General features: G+C 46.6%; 2 protein-coding genes across 3 annotated transcripts in view; both read left to right on the forward strand.

The window, feature by feature from the left end:
• Positions 1–720: 720 nt before the first annotated feature.
• The window catches only part of ubox5 (U-box domain containing 5), a 50,338-nt gene continuing 32,753 nt past the window's right edge, over positions 721–18,305 (forward strand). For both annotated transcript variants that reach the window (XM_085975513.1, XM_085975514.1), the window contains exon 1: positions 721–809. The gene's annotated coding sequence lies outside the window, so the exon portion shown is untranslated. The remainder of the gene's footprint in view (positions 810–18,305) is intronic.
• fastkd5 (FAST kinase domains 5) lies at positions 723–11,994 on the forward strand. The gene is made up of 2 exons (XM_085975512.1): positions 723–809; positions 9,327–11,994. Exon 2 carries the CDS (start codon positions 9,364–9,366, stop codon positions 11,878–11,880), a length of 2,517 nt encoding a protein of 838 aa, XP_085831638.1. The 5' UTR covers positions 723–809; positions 9,327–9,363; the 3' UTR covers positions 11,881–11,994.

Genomic DNA, 18,305 nt, shown 5'->3' on the forward strand with positions numbered 1-18,305 from the left:
TCGCAGTGTTACAGCATAGAAATAGGCCACTCAGCCCATCATGCTCCATTCCTTCCCTCCTCACCAGGGAGAATTTTGACACTTTATTTTTTGCATTATCCAGCATTTTGCAGGTTGCAAAGAACACGGGCATTGAATTTACTTTCATCTAAAACGGAAAAGAAGTTTTCTCAATTTGACTGCAAACTATTTGTCGCTTAGAAATTAATTATTTTGCTTCACATTTTAAAACATCTTTTTCCCCAATAGCAGTTTTAAAAAAGCTCAATTTAAACTTACTAAATTATTTAATTTGTGTTAAAAGCCCTGTCTGGGTTAAAGTTGTCTCACTACCCCCTTCTGCCTTTTGGGGTGTGGAGATGAATTCAGTGAGAAAAGCGGGTACAGGCTTTATCCTGGGTACATGAAAGCCACGCTACCATAAGCAATGGCACAGGGGAATAATAATTAGATAAACACACATGAGTTCTGATGAAAGGTCATCGACCTGAAACATTAACTGTTGCTTCTCTCTCTACAGCTGCTGCCTGACCTGCTATTTCCAGCATTTGGGGTTTTTTTTATTTGTGAAAACCATTCACTGGAATCACACATGAACAAAACTCTGTATTTGAAGACAAATGCACTGAATATGAATTAAAAGCTGCCCTATCATTGCTCTGCCTTTCTCATCACAGAGCTGAGTCTCTGTTTTGAACTGCCATTGCGCTTTTTGTCCTTCCGGTTGTTCCGTTCTGATGGCCCCACCGCTTCCTGCCTGCCCTCTGGAGAATGGCGGCGGTTGCCGAGAAGTAAGGCTGTGACCGAGGGTAAGTGAAGCCAGAGGCGGCGTGAGCAAAGTCGGGACTCAGCGGGAGTTGGGAGATACGCAGGCTGCGGCCGGGGCCGGTGAAGGTGAAGTGAGGCCAGGCCGGACGATCCCGGTCACCGGGGGGCACCTCAGACCTCTTGGCGGAGGGAGACGCTGGCTTAAGAACTCGGAGCAGCATTCGGCCCCTCGAGCCTGCTCCATTCAATAAGATCATGGCTGATCATCCACCTCAACTCCACCTTCCTGCACTTCAACTCCACCTTCCTGCACTATCTCCATAACCCTTTACTCCCTTACCATTCAAAAATCTGTCTGTCTGAATATATTCAATGACCCAGTCTTCACAGCTCTCTGGGGTAGAGAATTCCAACAATTCACCACCTTCTGAGAGAGGAAATTCCTCCTTATCTCCAAATGGGCGACCCCCTTATCCTGAAACTGTGCTGCCTAGTTTTAGATTCCCCCACGAGGGGAAGCATCCTCTATGCATCTACCCTGTCGAGCCCCCTCAGAATCTTATACTTTTCAATAGATCACCTCTCATTCTTCTAAACTCCAATGAGTATAGGCTCAACCTTTCTTCACAAGACAACCCCTTCATCTCAGGAATCAACCTAGCGAACCTTCTCTGAACTGTCTCCAATGCAAGTATATCCCTCCTTAAATAGGAAAGACCAAAACTGTACCCAGTACTCCAGGTGTGGTCTCACCAACGCCCTGTACAGTTGTAACAAGACTTCCCTACTTTTACATTCCATTCCCTTTGCAATAAAGGCCAACATTCCATTTGCCTTCCTAATTACTTGCTGTACCTGCATGCTAACTTTTTGTGTTTCATGTATGAGGACCCCCAGATCCCTCTGTACCGCAGCACTATGTAGTCTCCATTTAAATAATAATTTGCTTTTTATTTTTCCTACCAAAGTGGGTAACCTCACATTTTCCCACATTATACTCCATCTGCCAAATGTTTGCCCACTCACTTAACCTATCTATATCCCTTTGCAGACTCTTTGTATCCTCCTCATAACTTGTTTTCCCACCTATCTTTGTATCATCAGCAAATTTGGCTATAGTACACACGGTCCCTTCATCCAAGTCATTAATATAGATTTTAAATAGGTGAGGCCCCAGCACTGATCGCTGTGGCACCCCATTAGTTACAGTTTGCCAACCGGAAAATGACCCATTTATCCCGACTCTTTGTTTTCTGTTAGTTAGCCAATCCCCTCTCCATGCTAATATATTACCGCAACCCCATGAGCTCTTATCTTGTGCAGTAACCTTTTATGTGGTACCTTATCGAATGCCTTCTGGAGGTCCAAATACATTACATCTACTGGTTCCCCTTTATCCACCCTGCTTGTTACGTCCTCAAAGAACTCGAGTAAATTTGTCAAACATGATTTCCCTTTCATAGAATCAAGCAGAGTCAACCTGGTTTTATTATGATTTTCTAAATGTCCTGCTATTACTTCCTTAATAATGGATTCCAGTATTTTCCCAATGACAGATGTTAGGCTAACTGGCCTATAGTTTCCTGCTTTTTGCTTCCCTCCTTTCTTGAATAGGCAGTTTTCCAATCCGCTGGGACCTCTCCAGAATCTAGAGAATTTTGGTAGATTACAACCAAAAGCGGAGGGAGAGGCAGCTGTGCGCATGTGCGGGAGGCGCTGGCTGATGGAGAGGCGGCTTTGCGCAGGTGCGGGAGGCGCTGGCTGGGGCGGAGAGGCGGCTTTGCGCATGTGCGGGAGGCACTGGCTGGTGGAGAGGCGGCTGTGCGCAGGTGCGGGAGGCGCTGGCTGGGGCGGAGAGGCGGCTTTGCGCATGTGCGGGAGGCACTGGCTGGTGGAGAGGCGGCTGTGCGCATGTGCAGGAGGCGCTGACTGGGGGCAGTGAGTGAGACACACAGGCCAGCAAGGCCCCTGAGAATGATACAGTACATGGGGAGGCCATTCAACCCACCGTGCCTGGGCCAGGTATCCAATTAGTCCCACTCCCCATAGCCCTGCAAAAACTTCCCCTTCATGTATTTATACAATTCCCTTTTGAAAGTTATTTGAATCTGCTTCCACCAAAAAAAGGACTTGCATTTATATAGCTCCTTTCACAACCACCGGACCATAAAGGGGCCGTGCACCCAAAAATAAAATTAAAGGGAGCATTGAATGAGGACATTGGTAGCACCCCATACTGAGATCAACTGACTCAGGACAGCCTCGAGAGTGGTGGAGCCAGGCCTCCTGCTCCTAACCACCTGGGTGGGTATTAGAGGAAAGGCAAGGGAGGCACGTATGATGCAATGCACAGTTGAATAGCCTGCTGGTTGGGACTGACTAGATTGATTACCCAGTTTTTTTTCTAAACATCCACTTACTCAGTATGTGAGTGATGTGGGCAAAGCCAGCATTTATGGCCCTAGTTGCCCTTGAGAAGGTGGTGGGCCACCACCTTGAACCGTTGCAGTCCTTGTGTTGATGGTGCTGCCACAGTGCTGTTAGGTAGGTGGTTCCAGGGTATTGACCGAATGACGATGAAAGAAAGGTGATATATGTCCAAGACAGGATGGTGTGTGACTTGAAGGTGATGGTGCCTCCATGATCTTGCGGTTCTTGTCCTTCTCGGTTGCTCCAGTCTCAGGGCTGGAAGGTGCTGTCGCTATAACCTTGGTGAGTTGTTGCAATGCATCCTGTAGATTGGACATATGTCTGCCACAATGTGCCAGTGCTTGGTATTATGTGCCAATCAAGTGGATGGCTCCTTCCTGGATGGTGTCAAGTTCTTGCGACTGCACTCACCCAGGTGAGTGTTGAGTATTCCATCGTACCTTTTAGATGGTGGTGAGGTCAGGAGATGAGCCACTCATTGCAGAGTACCCAGCTGCTGGCCTACTCTTGTAGACATGGTTTTGGTATGGCTAGTCCCGTTAAGCTTCTGTCAATGGTGACCTCCCAGGATGTTGATGGTGGGGGAGTCAGTGATGAACGGGTCATCAATTTAAAATTGTTACTGAGAAAAGAGGGTAAGAGAAATTATTTATTCAGAGAATTGTGGAAGCATGGAGTGATTTGTCAGGCGAGTCGAAACAGAAACCATTCACTCTGGAACAGACTCCCTAGGGAGATAGTGGTAGCAGTTAGTGTAGATTCATTCAAATGCAAATTAGATAGCTTCCTTTCAGAAAATAACATTCTGCAATACAGTATATGACTAATTTGAGACAATACATGCGGTAAGTGTAGCATGCTTGGGAGGAACCGATGACTTTGGACCTATGGTTCCCAAAGCTCTCCACCACTGGGGTTAACCTTGTGTCATGTCTGGGTCTGTTGTAGACTAATTGAAAGCGATTGATTGCTAGGATTAGTCAACAACTCCATTACCATTGAATCATGTGACTACCATGAATGGTAAAATGCGAACTAGATGGACCTTGGCCTGTAACACATGTCAGCGGCACTGGAGCGAGCCAAGACTCCACGGAGCTTGAAATGTCCCTGATTAGGTTTTTCTAATGTACAGTTTTAGGGACTCTGGCAAAAGACTAAGAATTTCTTAACCAGTTAACACACCATGGAAGTTTAAGTAATGTGTTATCTAATCTGTTAATTTATTCTTGCCTCTGTATAATTTTACCTCTTATAATAAACTTGATTAGCAGTTTCTAGCCTGTGTTATATAATCTATTTGCGTGGTGTTTTCCAATGATTCTGAGCTCGGGAATGTATGGTGATATCCTGTGCTACTTCTGGTGCATATCCCAGTGGTATATGGGATTACTGCTCGTCCCAAATATTTCACGATTAAGGTCAGGCTTCAGTTCTTAGGAAATGAGGGCTTGCCTACGGAAGCTAACTTTTGCAGGGAATACAAATAAATATATTGGAAAGTAATCTGAACTGTGACCTATTTGTCTTCCAGTGTGTGTGGGGAGGGGGTGGAATGCTGAGTGGAAATGTTAGTCCCAATGTATAAAGTATGAGTGCTAACATTTACTTGAAACTGGAAGAAACATTGGAAAGATGTAGTGAGAGCTTTCAGTTGGGAGTGCTTTCAGTACTTTATCAGAGCGGACAGGTTACTGATGTCACTCCTGCATCTCAATGAGCTCAAAAATTTAGTTATGCTATCTTAAAATTCTGAGAATTGTTGAATGACAAAAACAGCTCGTGCATGTTTTTTCTCTTCAATCTCCCATGATACAGTGTTAAGTTAAGTGAAGGTTCAAAGCTACAAAGAAGGTTCAGAATTTTTGACGGTTTCTAGATATTAGAAGGATTTTCTGCCTTTTTTAAGTTCATGATGGTTTGCAATATTCTGGCAAGATCAGCACATTTTCAGAACAATGTTGTGAATACCTTGCTACCCTAAGCTAGCCAAATCTATTGACCTAAGGCTTGAAAATTCCAATTGTCCCAGTATCCACATGCATAACACGGCACTTTTACAAATTAAACCTCATTTGCCAGTCACGAACCCAATCCCCCAACACACCAATATCCGCCTGAAGCCATCGAGCAGTGTCTGCAGTCTGAACACTCATACAGATCTTGCAGATCGTGCCCCAATGCACAAGAACATAAGAAATAGGAGCAGGAGTAGGTCATACGGCCCTCAAGCCTGCTCCGCCATTCAGTAAGTTCATGGCTGATCTTTGACCTCAACTCCACATTCCCACCGGATCGCCATATAGAGTCATAGAGTTATACAGCACAGAAAGAGGCCCTTCAGCCCATCGTGTTCGCACCGGCCATCAATCCCTATCTATTCTAATCCTGTTTTTCAGCACTTGGTCCGTAGCCTTGTATACTATGACGTTTCAAGTGCTCATCTAAATGCTTCTTGAATGTTGTGAGGGTTCCTGCCTCTACCACCCTTTCAGGCAGTGAGTTCCAGATTCCAACCACCCTCTGGGTGAAAAAGTTTTTCCTCAAATCTCTTGATTCCCTTAGAGTCCAAAAACCTATCGATCTCAGCCTTGAATATACTCAACGACTGAGCATCCACAGCCCTCTGGGCTAGAGAATTCCAAAGAATCACAGCCCTCTGAATGAAGACATTTCTCCTCCTCTCAGTCCTAAATCATAATCATAGGGAGCTGAATGAAGCTCCGTAGTTACAGTTATTAATACAGGATGCTTCGGTGACAGCAGCTAATCTGTACTCTGAGCTTCTTCACCCTGCAAAGGCTCAGTAACTGCTCAAGGCCAGTTTTGTTTCTCTTGGGTGCCTCTTCTAACAGAATGCAGCGACATTACGCACGCTTACTGTTCAAAGAGGTGAGTAACTGAGAAATCACTGAACGAAGCAGGTTGCCGTTTGTTTTTTTTAGGGGGTACTGAAGTTAAGCCTCTGTTCAATCAAAGTATCATGCCTACAATTTTCTGCATGTTGCTGTCCAAGTCTCGGCAGTGTCGTCAGAAGTTAGCAAGTGGACGCCAGCGACTCTTGTCTCCCACAGAGAAGGGAGGAAGTGAAACTAAGAGGCCGAGTCAGCCCTGGACATTCGGGAACAGCTCCGAACAGCTGGCTTCATAATGGTCTTGGCTGCCCACCATCTTGGGCTCAGGTTATGGGGTACATCAAATAAAACTGACAAAAGGTTCTTTGTAGACTTATCTGATGCTTCTGGAGATGGCAAGCAAACGCTCTTCAAACTTACCAGTAGCTCGTGCAAAATAACAACAGAAAATGCTGGAAAAACTCAGCAGGTCAGGCAACATCCGTGGAGAGAAAATAGAGTCAACGTTTCGGGTGAACCCTTTGTCAAGACTGAAGAAGCACAGGAAATGAAATAGATTAAGAGGCCAGGCTGGGAGAGAACAAAAGAGAAGTGAAGAGACATTAAGAGGTATTCAAAACGAGACGAGATGGTGATAGGACTAGTGGAGACAAAAGACGGCTCTAGATTAGGTGTGAAATGTGCTGGCAGAATGGGAGACAGCTGCCATGTGGGGGAGAGAAAAAAAACTGTCCTAGGCCTTTTGCATTGTTCCAATGAAGCTCACCGTAATCTTGAGGAACAGCACCTCATCTTCCGATTAGGCACTTTACAGCCTACCGGACTCAGTATCGAGTTCAACAATTTCAGATCATAACCTCGGCCCCCATTACGTTTTTACTTATATTTTTTATCCACACCTTTGTTTTGGCCTTTCCCCCCCCCCCTTTTTTTTCTCTCTCCCACATGGCAGCTGTCTCTCATTCTGCCAGCGCATTTCACACCTAATCTAGAGCCGTCTTTTGTCTCCACTAGTCCTATCACCATCTCGTCTCGTTTTGAATACCTCTTAATGTCTCTTCACGTCTCTTTTGTTCTCTCCCAGCCTAGCCTCTTAATCTATTTCATTTCCTGTGCTTCTTCAGTCTTGACAAAGGGTTCACCCGAAACGTCGACTCTATTTTCTCTCCACGGATGTTGCCTGGCCTGCTGAGTTTTCCAGCATTTTCTGTTGTTATTTTGGATTTCCAGCATCTGCAGTATTTTGCTATCGTAGTAGCTTGTGCAATGCTGTTTCTGTGCCTTCAGAGTGGCAACTGTGAATAGGACAGCCGAGGTACTCGGTATATTATTTTTGTCAGCTAAGCTGTCAAAGCGATTTTCTGTGAATGTTCTGTAAATGTTTCCTTTATTATAGTGCCCTTGAGTGCTGGCTTTTAGATGATTCTGTATTTGTCTTTCTTAGTGAATTACAGTAGCTAACACTGCGTCTGCGGCTGGTGTGCTACAGTAAGTGAACGTTGTATGGTACAGTTCTTTGAGACACCGTTACTGTTAATGGTGCCGTGCCTTTTGTCCAGTGGCAGAGTAGGTTGTGCTGTGCATCAGGTTCAATCAGATCTCCCGGACGTTGCTTGATAGAGCTGCAATTAATTCGCTTATTTTGATTTGCCACAATAATAGACTACTGTTTATTAAGTTAGACGCATGCAAGAGACTGAAAAAAGAAATACTTACATTTATAATAATACAATAATAATAATCAACTTTATTGTCATTGTTAGTGCATAAGTGCAGTACAACGAAATGTAGGCTTGCGGCTCCCGAGAGTGTACATTTAGTTTAAGACATTTAAACATTCAACATTCATTTGGCTTGTAATACATTAACATAAACATAATAAAGTGCATTGGCAGATGTGCAGGCTTTAGAGTTTATTTGTGGAGTTCAGTAGGATGACAGCCCTGGGAAAGAAGCTGTTCCTAAATCTGGTCGTTTGGGTGCGAATGCATCTGTAGCATCTCCCAGATGGCAGGGGGGCGAACAGACTGTGGCTGGGGTGGGTAGGGTCTTTGATGATGGTCAGTGACCTCCGTAAACAGCGTTTCTGGTAGATGTTCTCTATGGTCGGTAGCCGGGTGCCGGTAATGCATTGGGCAGTTTTGACTACCCGCTGCGGGGCTTTCCGGTCATAGTAGCTACAGCTGCCATACCATACTGTGATACAGTTCGTCAGGATGCTCTCTATTGTGCAGCGGTAGAAGTTAGAGAGGATCAGGGGTGACAGGTTACATCCCTTCAGCCTCCTTAGGAAAAGCGCCTTGCATGACCACTGGATGTCCCAAAGCGCTTTACAGCCAATGAAGTGCTTTTGAAGTGTAGTCACTGTTGTAATGTAGGAAACGCAGCCAATTTGTGCACAGCAAGCTCCCACAAACAGTAGTGATGTTGATTGAGGGATTGGCCAGGACACGGGGGATAACTCCTCATGCTCTTCGATATAGTGCCATGGAATCTTTTACCTCCACCTGAGATAAAAGACAGGGCCTCGGTTTAACATCTCATCCGAAAGACGGCACCTCCGACAGTGCAGCACTCCCTCAGTACTGCACTGGAGTGGCAGCCTAGAGTTTTGTGCACAAGTCCCTGGAGTGGGACTTGAACCCACAACCTTCTGACTCAGAGGCGAGGGTGCTACCAACTGAACCACAGCTGACACACATACAAAAACAAAACACTGCGAACACATATATCAGATGTCTTCCAGTGTACAGTTGTCTACTGTCCCATGGTTATCCACAACTGAGAAACGTTAATCTTTTGTAACATTGGTTTGGAGAAGAACATGTTTGTGCATTGTCAACTCCTCTTGTGAAGTAAAACCATGTGAAGTAGTGCAAGGATTCGCAGGCTGGTTAACAGTCTGACAGACCCGACCTGTGCGTTCCTCCCATGGCCGTAACCATAACTGTATCAAACTGATAGGGTGATTTGTTCTAAACGACGGAGGGTTTTATGGGCTCCCACAACCTCTTCAATGAGGGGGGGGCACCCACACCCACTGGACGTGAGCATCCCGCTGGATGTCAACCCAGACTTAGTGGTGAGTGGGTTTTGTCTAATTACTATTTACTCTACAGGAACCCTTTCCTTGTGTGTGTTTGTAATACAGGACTAGTTGGATGTTAAAGTTAGTTGCACAAACTACCAGTAGCTTCCCGTTGAATTATGCATGCAAGTGATCTTGGAAACTCTCAAAGCATCAAAGTCACTTACTCTTCTACCTTTTTGCAGTACTGGAGACAAGCTGAGCCCCACACTGTTCACCAACATGGCCGCAGTCATCTGCCGGATGCTTCCCAGAAGAATCTGCAGCCGGCGAGCGTATTCAAAAAGCACTGGGCGCACTGAAGCGACAAAACTTGAACGAAAGGAAGAGGCCGTTAATAAAGAGCGCGGCGAAAGGTTTGGCAGGACCATCCTCTGCTTGCCGAACGAAATCTCGGCGTTGCCGGACTATAAAGTATTTTCCAAGCCGGCAGCGTACAGCAGCACCAAAAGCCGGGCAGGGTCGAGTGTGTCCAATGAGACGGATGATTACACTGATGCTTTCTCCCTTTTATTGGAAAATGCTCCATCCAATTTGGGAATCAAGCAAGTGCGTAACACCTACACGGTGACCTGCTCTCGCCGACTGTCCAGTGTCCGAAACACTCTGCTGGACCTAGTTTATAGTAAGTCCAACAAGGAGCAACGCAGTGTTGCCCAATGGCCTGTGGCGTCAAAGCAAAAGCTGGAGTCGGACGTTGTCGAGGTCTACGATACGAAAGAAGACCCTCGGGGCTTTCAGAAACTTGGCAGTGCCTATAGGGCTCTTTGTTTCTGCGGCTCGGAGCAGAGCGAGCCGCTCCCCGTGGAAGAGGGGCAGAAGATTCTACGCGACGTCTCCTTCCTGAAAAGCAGCCTGACCCCGGAGAGCATCGCGGACTACTTTTGGCGGCTCAGCTGGTTGCCGGCCGAGCAGCGCACAGCGGTGAGGGAGGATTCCCGCTTTGCAATGCTCTGCCGGTACAGCGTCGACAGCCAGGGCGCGTTCACTCTGCCGCAGCTCCTCCGGCTTTTCGAGGCCATTGTCCGCCTTCGGGTTGCCTCTTCCCAGTTCCTGAAGGCCTTCGAGGCGGAGTTCTGCCGCCGCGTGTGGGATATGGAGTTCGACCAGCTCTTGTTGGTTGCCGACTTGTGGCGCTCCCTGGGGCGCAGCGCGCCGCAGTACATGGAGATAGTTTTTAGCTACGTTGGCTTGCGGTGGAAGGAGCTGACCCTGCCCCAGCTGGTTCAGCTCCTCTACGTCATCGGGGAAAGCCGCCAGGCGCCTGCCGAGCTGATGCAAAAGCTGGAAATGCTGCTCTCCGTGCACCTGGACCAGATGAACATGGAGGAAGTTGGAGCTGTCTGCCTGGGCTTCTTTAAGTCAAAAAATGGGTTTTCTGAGCAGCTGATGAAAAGAATTGGCGACAAAGTCGCGGCACGGATGGAAGACATTAGCAATTACAGCTTGGTGAACGTGATGAAAATGTTCCGTTACACCCACGTGGACCACTTGCCTTTCTTAAAGCGACTAGGAGAGGTGGCGCCGGAAAGGATTCCTAATGTCGGCACTCAGGGGGTCATGCATATTGTGCTGGCGTGCGCGTCGTTGCGCTACCGAGATGAGCGTCTCTTGGACGCCGTCGCTGCCAAGGTCCCTCCAAAGGTGCAGTACTGCAGGAGCAAAGACGTCGCCAAGTACCTCTGGTCTTTTTCCGTTTTGAACTACGAGCCTGAAAACAGCGAGGAATTTTTCTCCAGCTTAACGGAGCAGCTGCACCGTAAAATGCACGAGTTTCAGCGCTTCCCGGAGCACTTGCTCACCGCCTTGCTGGCGCTGGCGTTTATGGAGCGCTTCCCTCACGACCTCGTCGACGTCGCTTTGAGCCCGCAGTTTGTAAAGCTAGCAATCGAAGGGAGTCCGTTCGAACTGAAGAAAGATCTCTTCACGCTTGACGGAGCAGTGGCCATCGAGTGCCCCGATTACCGCGGCCATCGCCTCCCGTTGCAGTTGCAGCAAGAAGTTACGGAAATGCTCTGGAATTTTGCCCGGCAGGACATTTGTGCGAAGCCCGAGATGGTCGAAGCCGCCATTTTGCTGCAGATCATGCTGGGTGGCCCTCAGTTTGTAAAGAATCACCTGATTTTGCCTCACACCAGGTCAGCTGACCTTGAGGTGCACTTTGACCCCGCTGGAAAGCCGCTGCCATTCAACGCGGAAGCGTCGAACGAAGAGACACAGAAACTTGGGTTCAAGTTCAGCGGGGTCCAGGTCACAGACCAGTTAATCTCTCAACTCGCGAAACGCAGAACCGGTGGGTCGATTTTAAATAGTGAGCCGGACAGCTCGACTGGGGGAGAAGGCGTAGAGGCTATTAAAAATGGGGCCAAATCCGAAGTTGCCGTTAAAGATCGAGGCCATACAGGGTTGAATCTAAAGGTATTTCGAAATGGGGTGCCCCTAACAGACAGTCTCTTAAGCTCATTGACAAACGCAAAAATTCCAGCAAAAGAATCTGCTCGCCAGCTCAAGGGGCCATCGGAGGTCCGAAAACTCGCCATTCAGGTATCCAACCGCAATCACTACTGCTACGGCTCCCGTATCCTCTTGGGGTTGCACAGCATGAAGAGGAGGCAGCTCGTTCAAGCTGGCTATGTGGTCGTGGAGCTGCCCTACTGGGAGTGGTTCCCACTGCTCAAACGAACTCGCTCCGAGAAACTCTCCTACCTGCATCAGAAACTGTACAATTCACTGGATTGAATTTGAGGGCGCTTTCCAGAAAGTGGATGATCTATTTTTCAGACCAGAATTAATATATTCTAAAGCTGAGCACAATTTCTGAGGTTAATGCAATTAAAAACAAAAAAAATTGGACTACTTGTTCTATGTCAAACTCATTTCACTGATTTGTGATGAAGTATTTTTGTGGGAATCTACTGGTGCCAGAAGCTGTGTACTGATGGGACAATTGCATTTGGCCGGTCTGCTAATTATGTTATAGCCGCAAACGAGACTCCAGGATGGTGTGTTGCCTCCCTGGTGCAAGGGTCAAGGATGTCTCAGAGCGGCTGCAGAACATTTTGGAAGGGGAGGGTGAACAGCCAGTTGTCGTGGTGCATATAGGTACCAACGACATAGGATGAGGTTCTAAAAGCTGAATACAGGGAGTTAGGAGGTAAATTTAAAAATAGGACCTCAAAGGTAGTAATCTCAGGATTGCTACCAGTGCCATGTGCTAGCCAGAGTAGAAATAGAAGGATATTTCAGATGAATACATGGCTAGAGGAATGGTGCAAGGGGGAGGGATTCAAATTCCTGGGACATTGGAACCGGTTCTGGGGGAGGTGGGACCAGTACAAACCGGACGGTTTGCACCTGGGCAGGGCCGGGACCAATGTCCTAGGGGGAGTGTTTGCTAGTGCTGTGGGGGAGGGTTTAAACTAAAATGGCAGGGGGTTGGGAACCTGAGCAGGGAGACAGAGGAAAGGGAAACAAGGATAAAAGTAAAAGATAGGAAGGAGAAAAACAAAAGTGGCAGTCAGAGAAATCAACGGTTTAAATCAAACATGGCCACAGTAAATAATAATTCTAAAAGGTCTAAGAGCGTTAAAAAAACAAGCCTGAAGGCTTTGTGTCTTAATGCGAGGAGCATTTGTAATAAGGTGGATGAATTAGCTGCGCAAATAGAGGTAAACGAATATGATTTGATTGGGATTACGGAAACCTGGCTCCAGGTTGACCAAGTCTGGGAACTCAACATCCAGGGATATTCAAAATTCAGGGAAGACAGGCAAAAAGGAAAAGCAGGTGGGGTAGCATTGCTGGTTAAAGAGGAGGTTAACACAATAGTAAGGAAGGATATTAGCTCTGATGATGTGGAATCTGTATGGGTAGAGCTGAGAAATACCAAGGGGCAGAAAACGTTAGTGGGAGTTGTATACAGACCCCCAAACAGTAATGCCGAGGTTGAGGATGGCATTAAACGGGAAATTAGAGACGCGTGCAATAAGGGCACAGCAGTTATCATGGGTGACTTTAATCTACATATAGATTGGGCTAACCAAATTAGTAGCAATACTGTGGAGGAGGAATTCCTGCAGTGTATACGGGATGGTTTCCTGGACCAATATGTCGAGGAACCAACTAGAGATCAGGCCATCTTAGACTGGGTATTAAGAAATGAGAGAGGATTAATTAGCAATCTTGTTGTACGGGGCCACTTGGGTTGGAGCGATCATAATATGATAGATACCTGGGATGGCAGGAATGACGTATGATCACAGATCACAGAAACCCCACAGTGCAGATAGAGGCCATTTCGGCCCATCGAGCCTGCACCAACACACATCCCACCCTATCCCCGTAACCCCGCGTATTTAATCCCCCTAACACTAAGGGTCAATTTATCATAGCCAATCAACCTAACCCGCACATCTTTGGACTGTGGGAGGAAACCGGAGCTGTAGTGTCCGTGTGTAGATAAAGACACTGAAGACAGGAGTTGGTTCATAGGTATTTACTAAGCAAGTCTGGGGGGGGGTTTCTAAAGGATATACACAATACACAGGCTTATATAGCCCAAGTGGCAATTACCGGCATTACGCACACCTGGGGCTCTTAAAGGCACATACACCACAATTCCTCCCCTTCTAGCTAACTAGTACATCATATTTTAAGTAATTATTAATTACATGTTATATGCAAAATAATATACATTGCTGTATTAATTAATTATAAGTTAGTCTCTCAGGAGGCTTCCTGACTCGGTCCGGATAACGCCTCGGGGGTGTAGTAGTTTCTGGTGGTGTAGTAGGTTCTTCTGGCAAGGCTGATTCGGCTTGAAGGCCAGTGTCAGGTTCATCGGGCTCCAGTATCACCGGATCGGAGGTAGATATGGGTATCTCTACTTCATCGTTAGATGTATAGAGTGGTGGTGTAGGTTGTCCCTTTTCGGATGACTTGATGATTTGGTCAGCATGGCGCCTTATTATGCTGTCTCCGATGTCCACGGTATACATCAGTGGTCCTAATCGTGTGCAGATAGTTCCAGGCTGCCATTTCTCGGTACGGTAGTCCCGGGCCAAAACCGGTTGGCCTATCTGGAAGGCCCTAGTTGGCCTTTCATTCATGCCCTGAAACTGCCGGTTCTCCACGTCCCTTCGGATGTTGGGCTTGACCAAATCCAGCCGGCATCTTAGGTTTCTATTGTAGAACATCATGGCGGGAGTTTGGTTAGTAACCATATGCGTTGCATTCCTATATGCAAATAAGAAGTTATCCACCTTGTGCTGAAGTTTTATGTCTTCATTACCCATGGCCTTGATGGCCTTCTTGAAGGTCTGGACAAACCTTTCAGCCAATCCATTGGTGGCGGGATGGTATGGGGCGGACGTGTAGTGCTTTACCCCATTGTTCTTTAAGAACTTTCTGAATTCTTCGGACACAAATTGCGGTCCATTATCAGAACATATCTGCTCCGGCAGCCCATTCCTGGCAAATATGGTCCTTAATACTGTGATGGTTTTTTCCGTGGTGGTGGAGGACATCTTTATTACCTCCGGCCACTTGGAGTGTGCATCAACTGCGATTAAGAACATTGAGTCCATAAATGGACCAGCAAAGTCGATGTGCACCCTTTGCCAGGGAGATGAGGGCCACTCCCATGGATGTAGAGGGGCCTGTGGCGGAGCATTTTGGACCTTCTGGCATCCTAGACAGCTCTTGGTCATGCCTTCGATGTCTCCATCGATACCTGGCCACCATACAAACGCCCTAGCTAGGTTCTTCATTTTCACTCCACCCAGATGCCCCTCGTGAAGCTCCTTTAGCACTTTATCCTGGAGTTTGGGTGGAATCACCACTCTGGATCCACACATCAAGGTTCCTCGGCACACTGACAGCTGTTCTCTTCTTTGCGAGAATGCTGGCAACAGTGGTTCGCCGTGTGCTGGCCATCCCTTCACTGTTAAATCGTAGACCCGTGAGAGAGTAGGGTCATTTCTTGTCTCCCTTTCAATGGCAGAATTTGTCACCGGTAGACATTCCACTATGGTAGAGTGGAATATCTCTACTGGGTCTACTGTAGGTGCCTCTTCTATCGTTGGCAACGGTAGGCGTGATAAACCGTCAGCATTCCCATGCTGTTTTGACCCTTTGTATTCAATGTTGTATTGGTGTGCCCCTAGAAAAAGGGACCACCTCTGTAGTCTTTGTGCCGTCATAATGGGGACACCTTTTTTAGGGTTGAATATGGAGATGAGGGGTTGATGGTCAGTCAGCAAGGTAAATTTTTGTCCGTGTAGGTAATGGTTGAATTTCTTCACTCCCCATACCAGGCTGAGTGCTTCCCTGTCTATCTGGGCATAGTTACGCTCAGCTGAGTTCAATGAGCGTGACGCAAAAGCTATCGGCCGTTCCGAGCCATCAGGGAATCTATGGGACAATACCGCTCCTATGCCGTAAGGGGATGCATCGCACGCCAGTCTGATTGGTAGTGATGGGTTGTAATGAGCCAAAATTTTCTCGGATGTGATTAAGTCTTTACATTTATGGAAGGCACGTTTACAGTCTTCGTTCCATTTCCAAATCACTCCTGTCTGTAGAAGATCATTAAGAGGGTGTAGAATAGTTGATAAGTTTGGTAAAAATTTATGATAGTAATTTATTAATCCCAGGAATGACCTTAATTGTGAAACATTTTCAGGTGCTGGGGCTTTTATAACTGCTTCAATTTTTTTAGGTGACTTATGCAACCCTTATTAATTATGTGGCCACAATATGATATCTGATTTTGGAAAAATTCGCACTTGGGGCGATTTGCTCGTAGGCCCCGTTCTTTCAGCCTAGTGAGCACCTGCTCCAAATTGGCAAGGTGCTCGTTGTCGTTTTCTCCTGTTATAAGGATGTCGTCTAGGTAGCATTGAGTCCCCGGAATCCCTTGCAGGACTTGCTCCATAGCTCTTTGCCAGATAGCTGGAGCTGATGCTATTCCAAAAACAAGTCGATTGTACTGGTACAGGCCTTTGTGTGTGTTTATTGTGAGATACTTTTTAGAGGTCTCCTCCAGCTCCATCTGTAGATATGCCTGTGCCAAGTCAATTTTTGTGAAACGTTTCCCTCCGGATAGTGAGGCGAAAATATCTTCTATCCTCGGAAGAGGATACTGTACCGTGTGAAGGACCGGGTTTACAGTCACCTTAAAGTCCCCACAGATGTGAATTTTTTTCTGTTCCTCAGAGTTATTTTTCAATGTTTTTTTCATGACTGGAACGATGGGTGTTGCCCATTCGCTCCAATCTATTTTGGATAATACGCCTGCCTTTTCCAAATTCTTCAGCTCTGCCTCGACTGCCGGACGTATTGCGTATGGCACCGGTCTTGCCTTAAAAAATTTTGGAATTGCTGTATCTTCCACTTTTATTGAGGCGGTGATGCCTTTCAAGGTTCCTAGTTTCTCTTGAAACACTTCTTTGGCGTTGGCCAAGATGTCTTTTAATCGTTCAGGTATGATGTCATCATTGTTTTTTTCCTTACTGGTCACCGTCAGTGCCTGAATGGAGTGCCAGTCTAAACGTATCTTCCTTAACCATTCACGTCCCAACAACGGTGGACCACCATCTTGTAGAATGTATAAATACAACTTTTGTATTTCTTTGCCGTTGTATACCACAGGCACCCTTATTTTTCCTTTGGGGTAGACTTTCTGCCCCGTATATGTTTTTAAGATAATGGATGTGTCTTTTAGAGGTATATGCGAAAATAGCCTCTCGTAATCTCGTCGATTTATTACGGTTAGAGCTGATCCTGTATCTAGCTCCATTTTAACTGGGGACCCTGCTATTGTGAGGGTAACCCAAATGGTTTGGTAATCCTCTTTGGCAAGTACATTATGTAATTTGAGACAGCTTAGTCTCTTGTTTCCGGAGTCGCTATCGCTATTCTGGTCTTCGGAGCTATTGTCCGTCATCATTTGTACCTTCCTGTACTTTTCTTTATTGATTTTTTGTTTTCTGTCAGTGGATTTATTTTGTCCAGATTGGCATACCCGTGCAATGTGTCCAATCTTACCACATTGCCTGCATGCTTTGCCCTTGGACCAGCAGTCCCTCTGGTTATGGGTGGATCTGCCGCAGCGATAACATCTTCCGAACTCCTGTGTCATTTTATGGGTGCCGAAGTCCTGTGTCTCTTGTTGTATCTCTGCAGCTCCTTTTGCTGCTGCTTCGTATGATACAGCCATACTGAAAGCTTTGTCCAATGTTAAATCTTTTTCAGAAAGCAGTCTTTTTTGTGTTCCTTCACTTAAGAGACCGCAAACAAATTTGTCTCGAAGATAATCCGATAGTCCTGCTCCGAATTGGCAGTACTTTGATAGCTTTCTTAATTCGGTTAGGTAATCAGCGTTACTTTCATTCTTGTGTTGATTTCTCTTGAAGAACTTGAATCGTTCCGCTATCAGCAGCGGTGTTGGGTTTAAATGCTCCTGCAGGGTATCAACAATTTCTTTAAAAGTCTTGTCCTTTGGTTTGGCTGGAGTGATTAAATTTCGTAACAGCCCGTATGTCTTCGCGCCCATTAAGTTCAGAAGTACTGAAGCTTTTTTTTCATCTGCTATTCCATTTGCAGTGCAATAAACCTCTACTCTTTCCACGTATGTGGTCCAATCTTCTATTTCGCCATCAAAAGCCTCAATATTACCAGATTTAGGCATTTCAGAAAAGATATGGCGCTTCCTGCGCTTTTTTTTTTCCTCTCTGTAGCAACGATATGGCGCTTCCCGCGCTTTCCCGCCGCTGCTACCGATAACAACGCTGTTTTACTGTGGTTTCCGTTTATTCACTGTTGGAGACTCGTTCCCGACGGAGGTCTAAACGCTGACCTGCTTGCCGCGCCGGCCGTCTCTCGAGTGCACCCTCCCAGTCCGTTATTGCTTGCCTCCGATTTCGCTGCCTGTCTCAGCTGTAGAGCCCGTCGCTGGAGCTCCAGCCTGATGCCCAGGAAGGATTAGCGCAGTACCTGTCACCAGCTTGGCCAGCTGGTGAAACCACAGTTTCTCTTACTTCCTTGAGTCTTCTGGACGCTGGAGGAATCGATGTCCTTGAGGTGCTGCCGAATTGCAGGTAAGTCCGTTTCCACTTCGTCGCCACTGTAGTGTCCGTGTGTAGATAAAGACACTGAAGACAGGA

Source organism: Somniosus microcephalus, chromosome 2 (genome assembly GCF_052327205.1).
Source record: "Somniosus microcephalus isolate GS21.2 chromosome 2, FLI_Smic_1.0, whole genome shotgun sequence".
Lineage (NCBI taxonomy): Eukaryota > Metazoa > Chordata > Chondrichthyes > Squaliformes > Somniosidae > Somniosus > Somniosus microcephalus.

Excerpts from the sequence above, each read along its gene's own strand:
- fastkd5 (XM_085975512.1), top strand. The coding sequence starts at position 9,364 with ATGGCCGCAGTCATCTGCCGGATGCTTCCCAGAAGAATCTGCAGCCGG.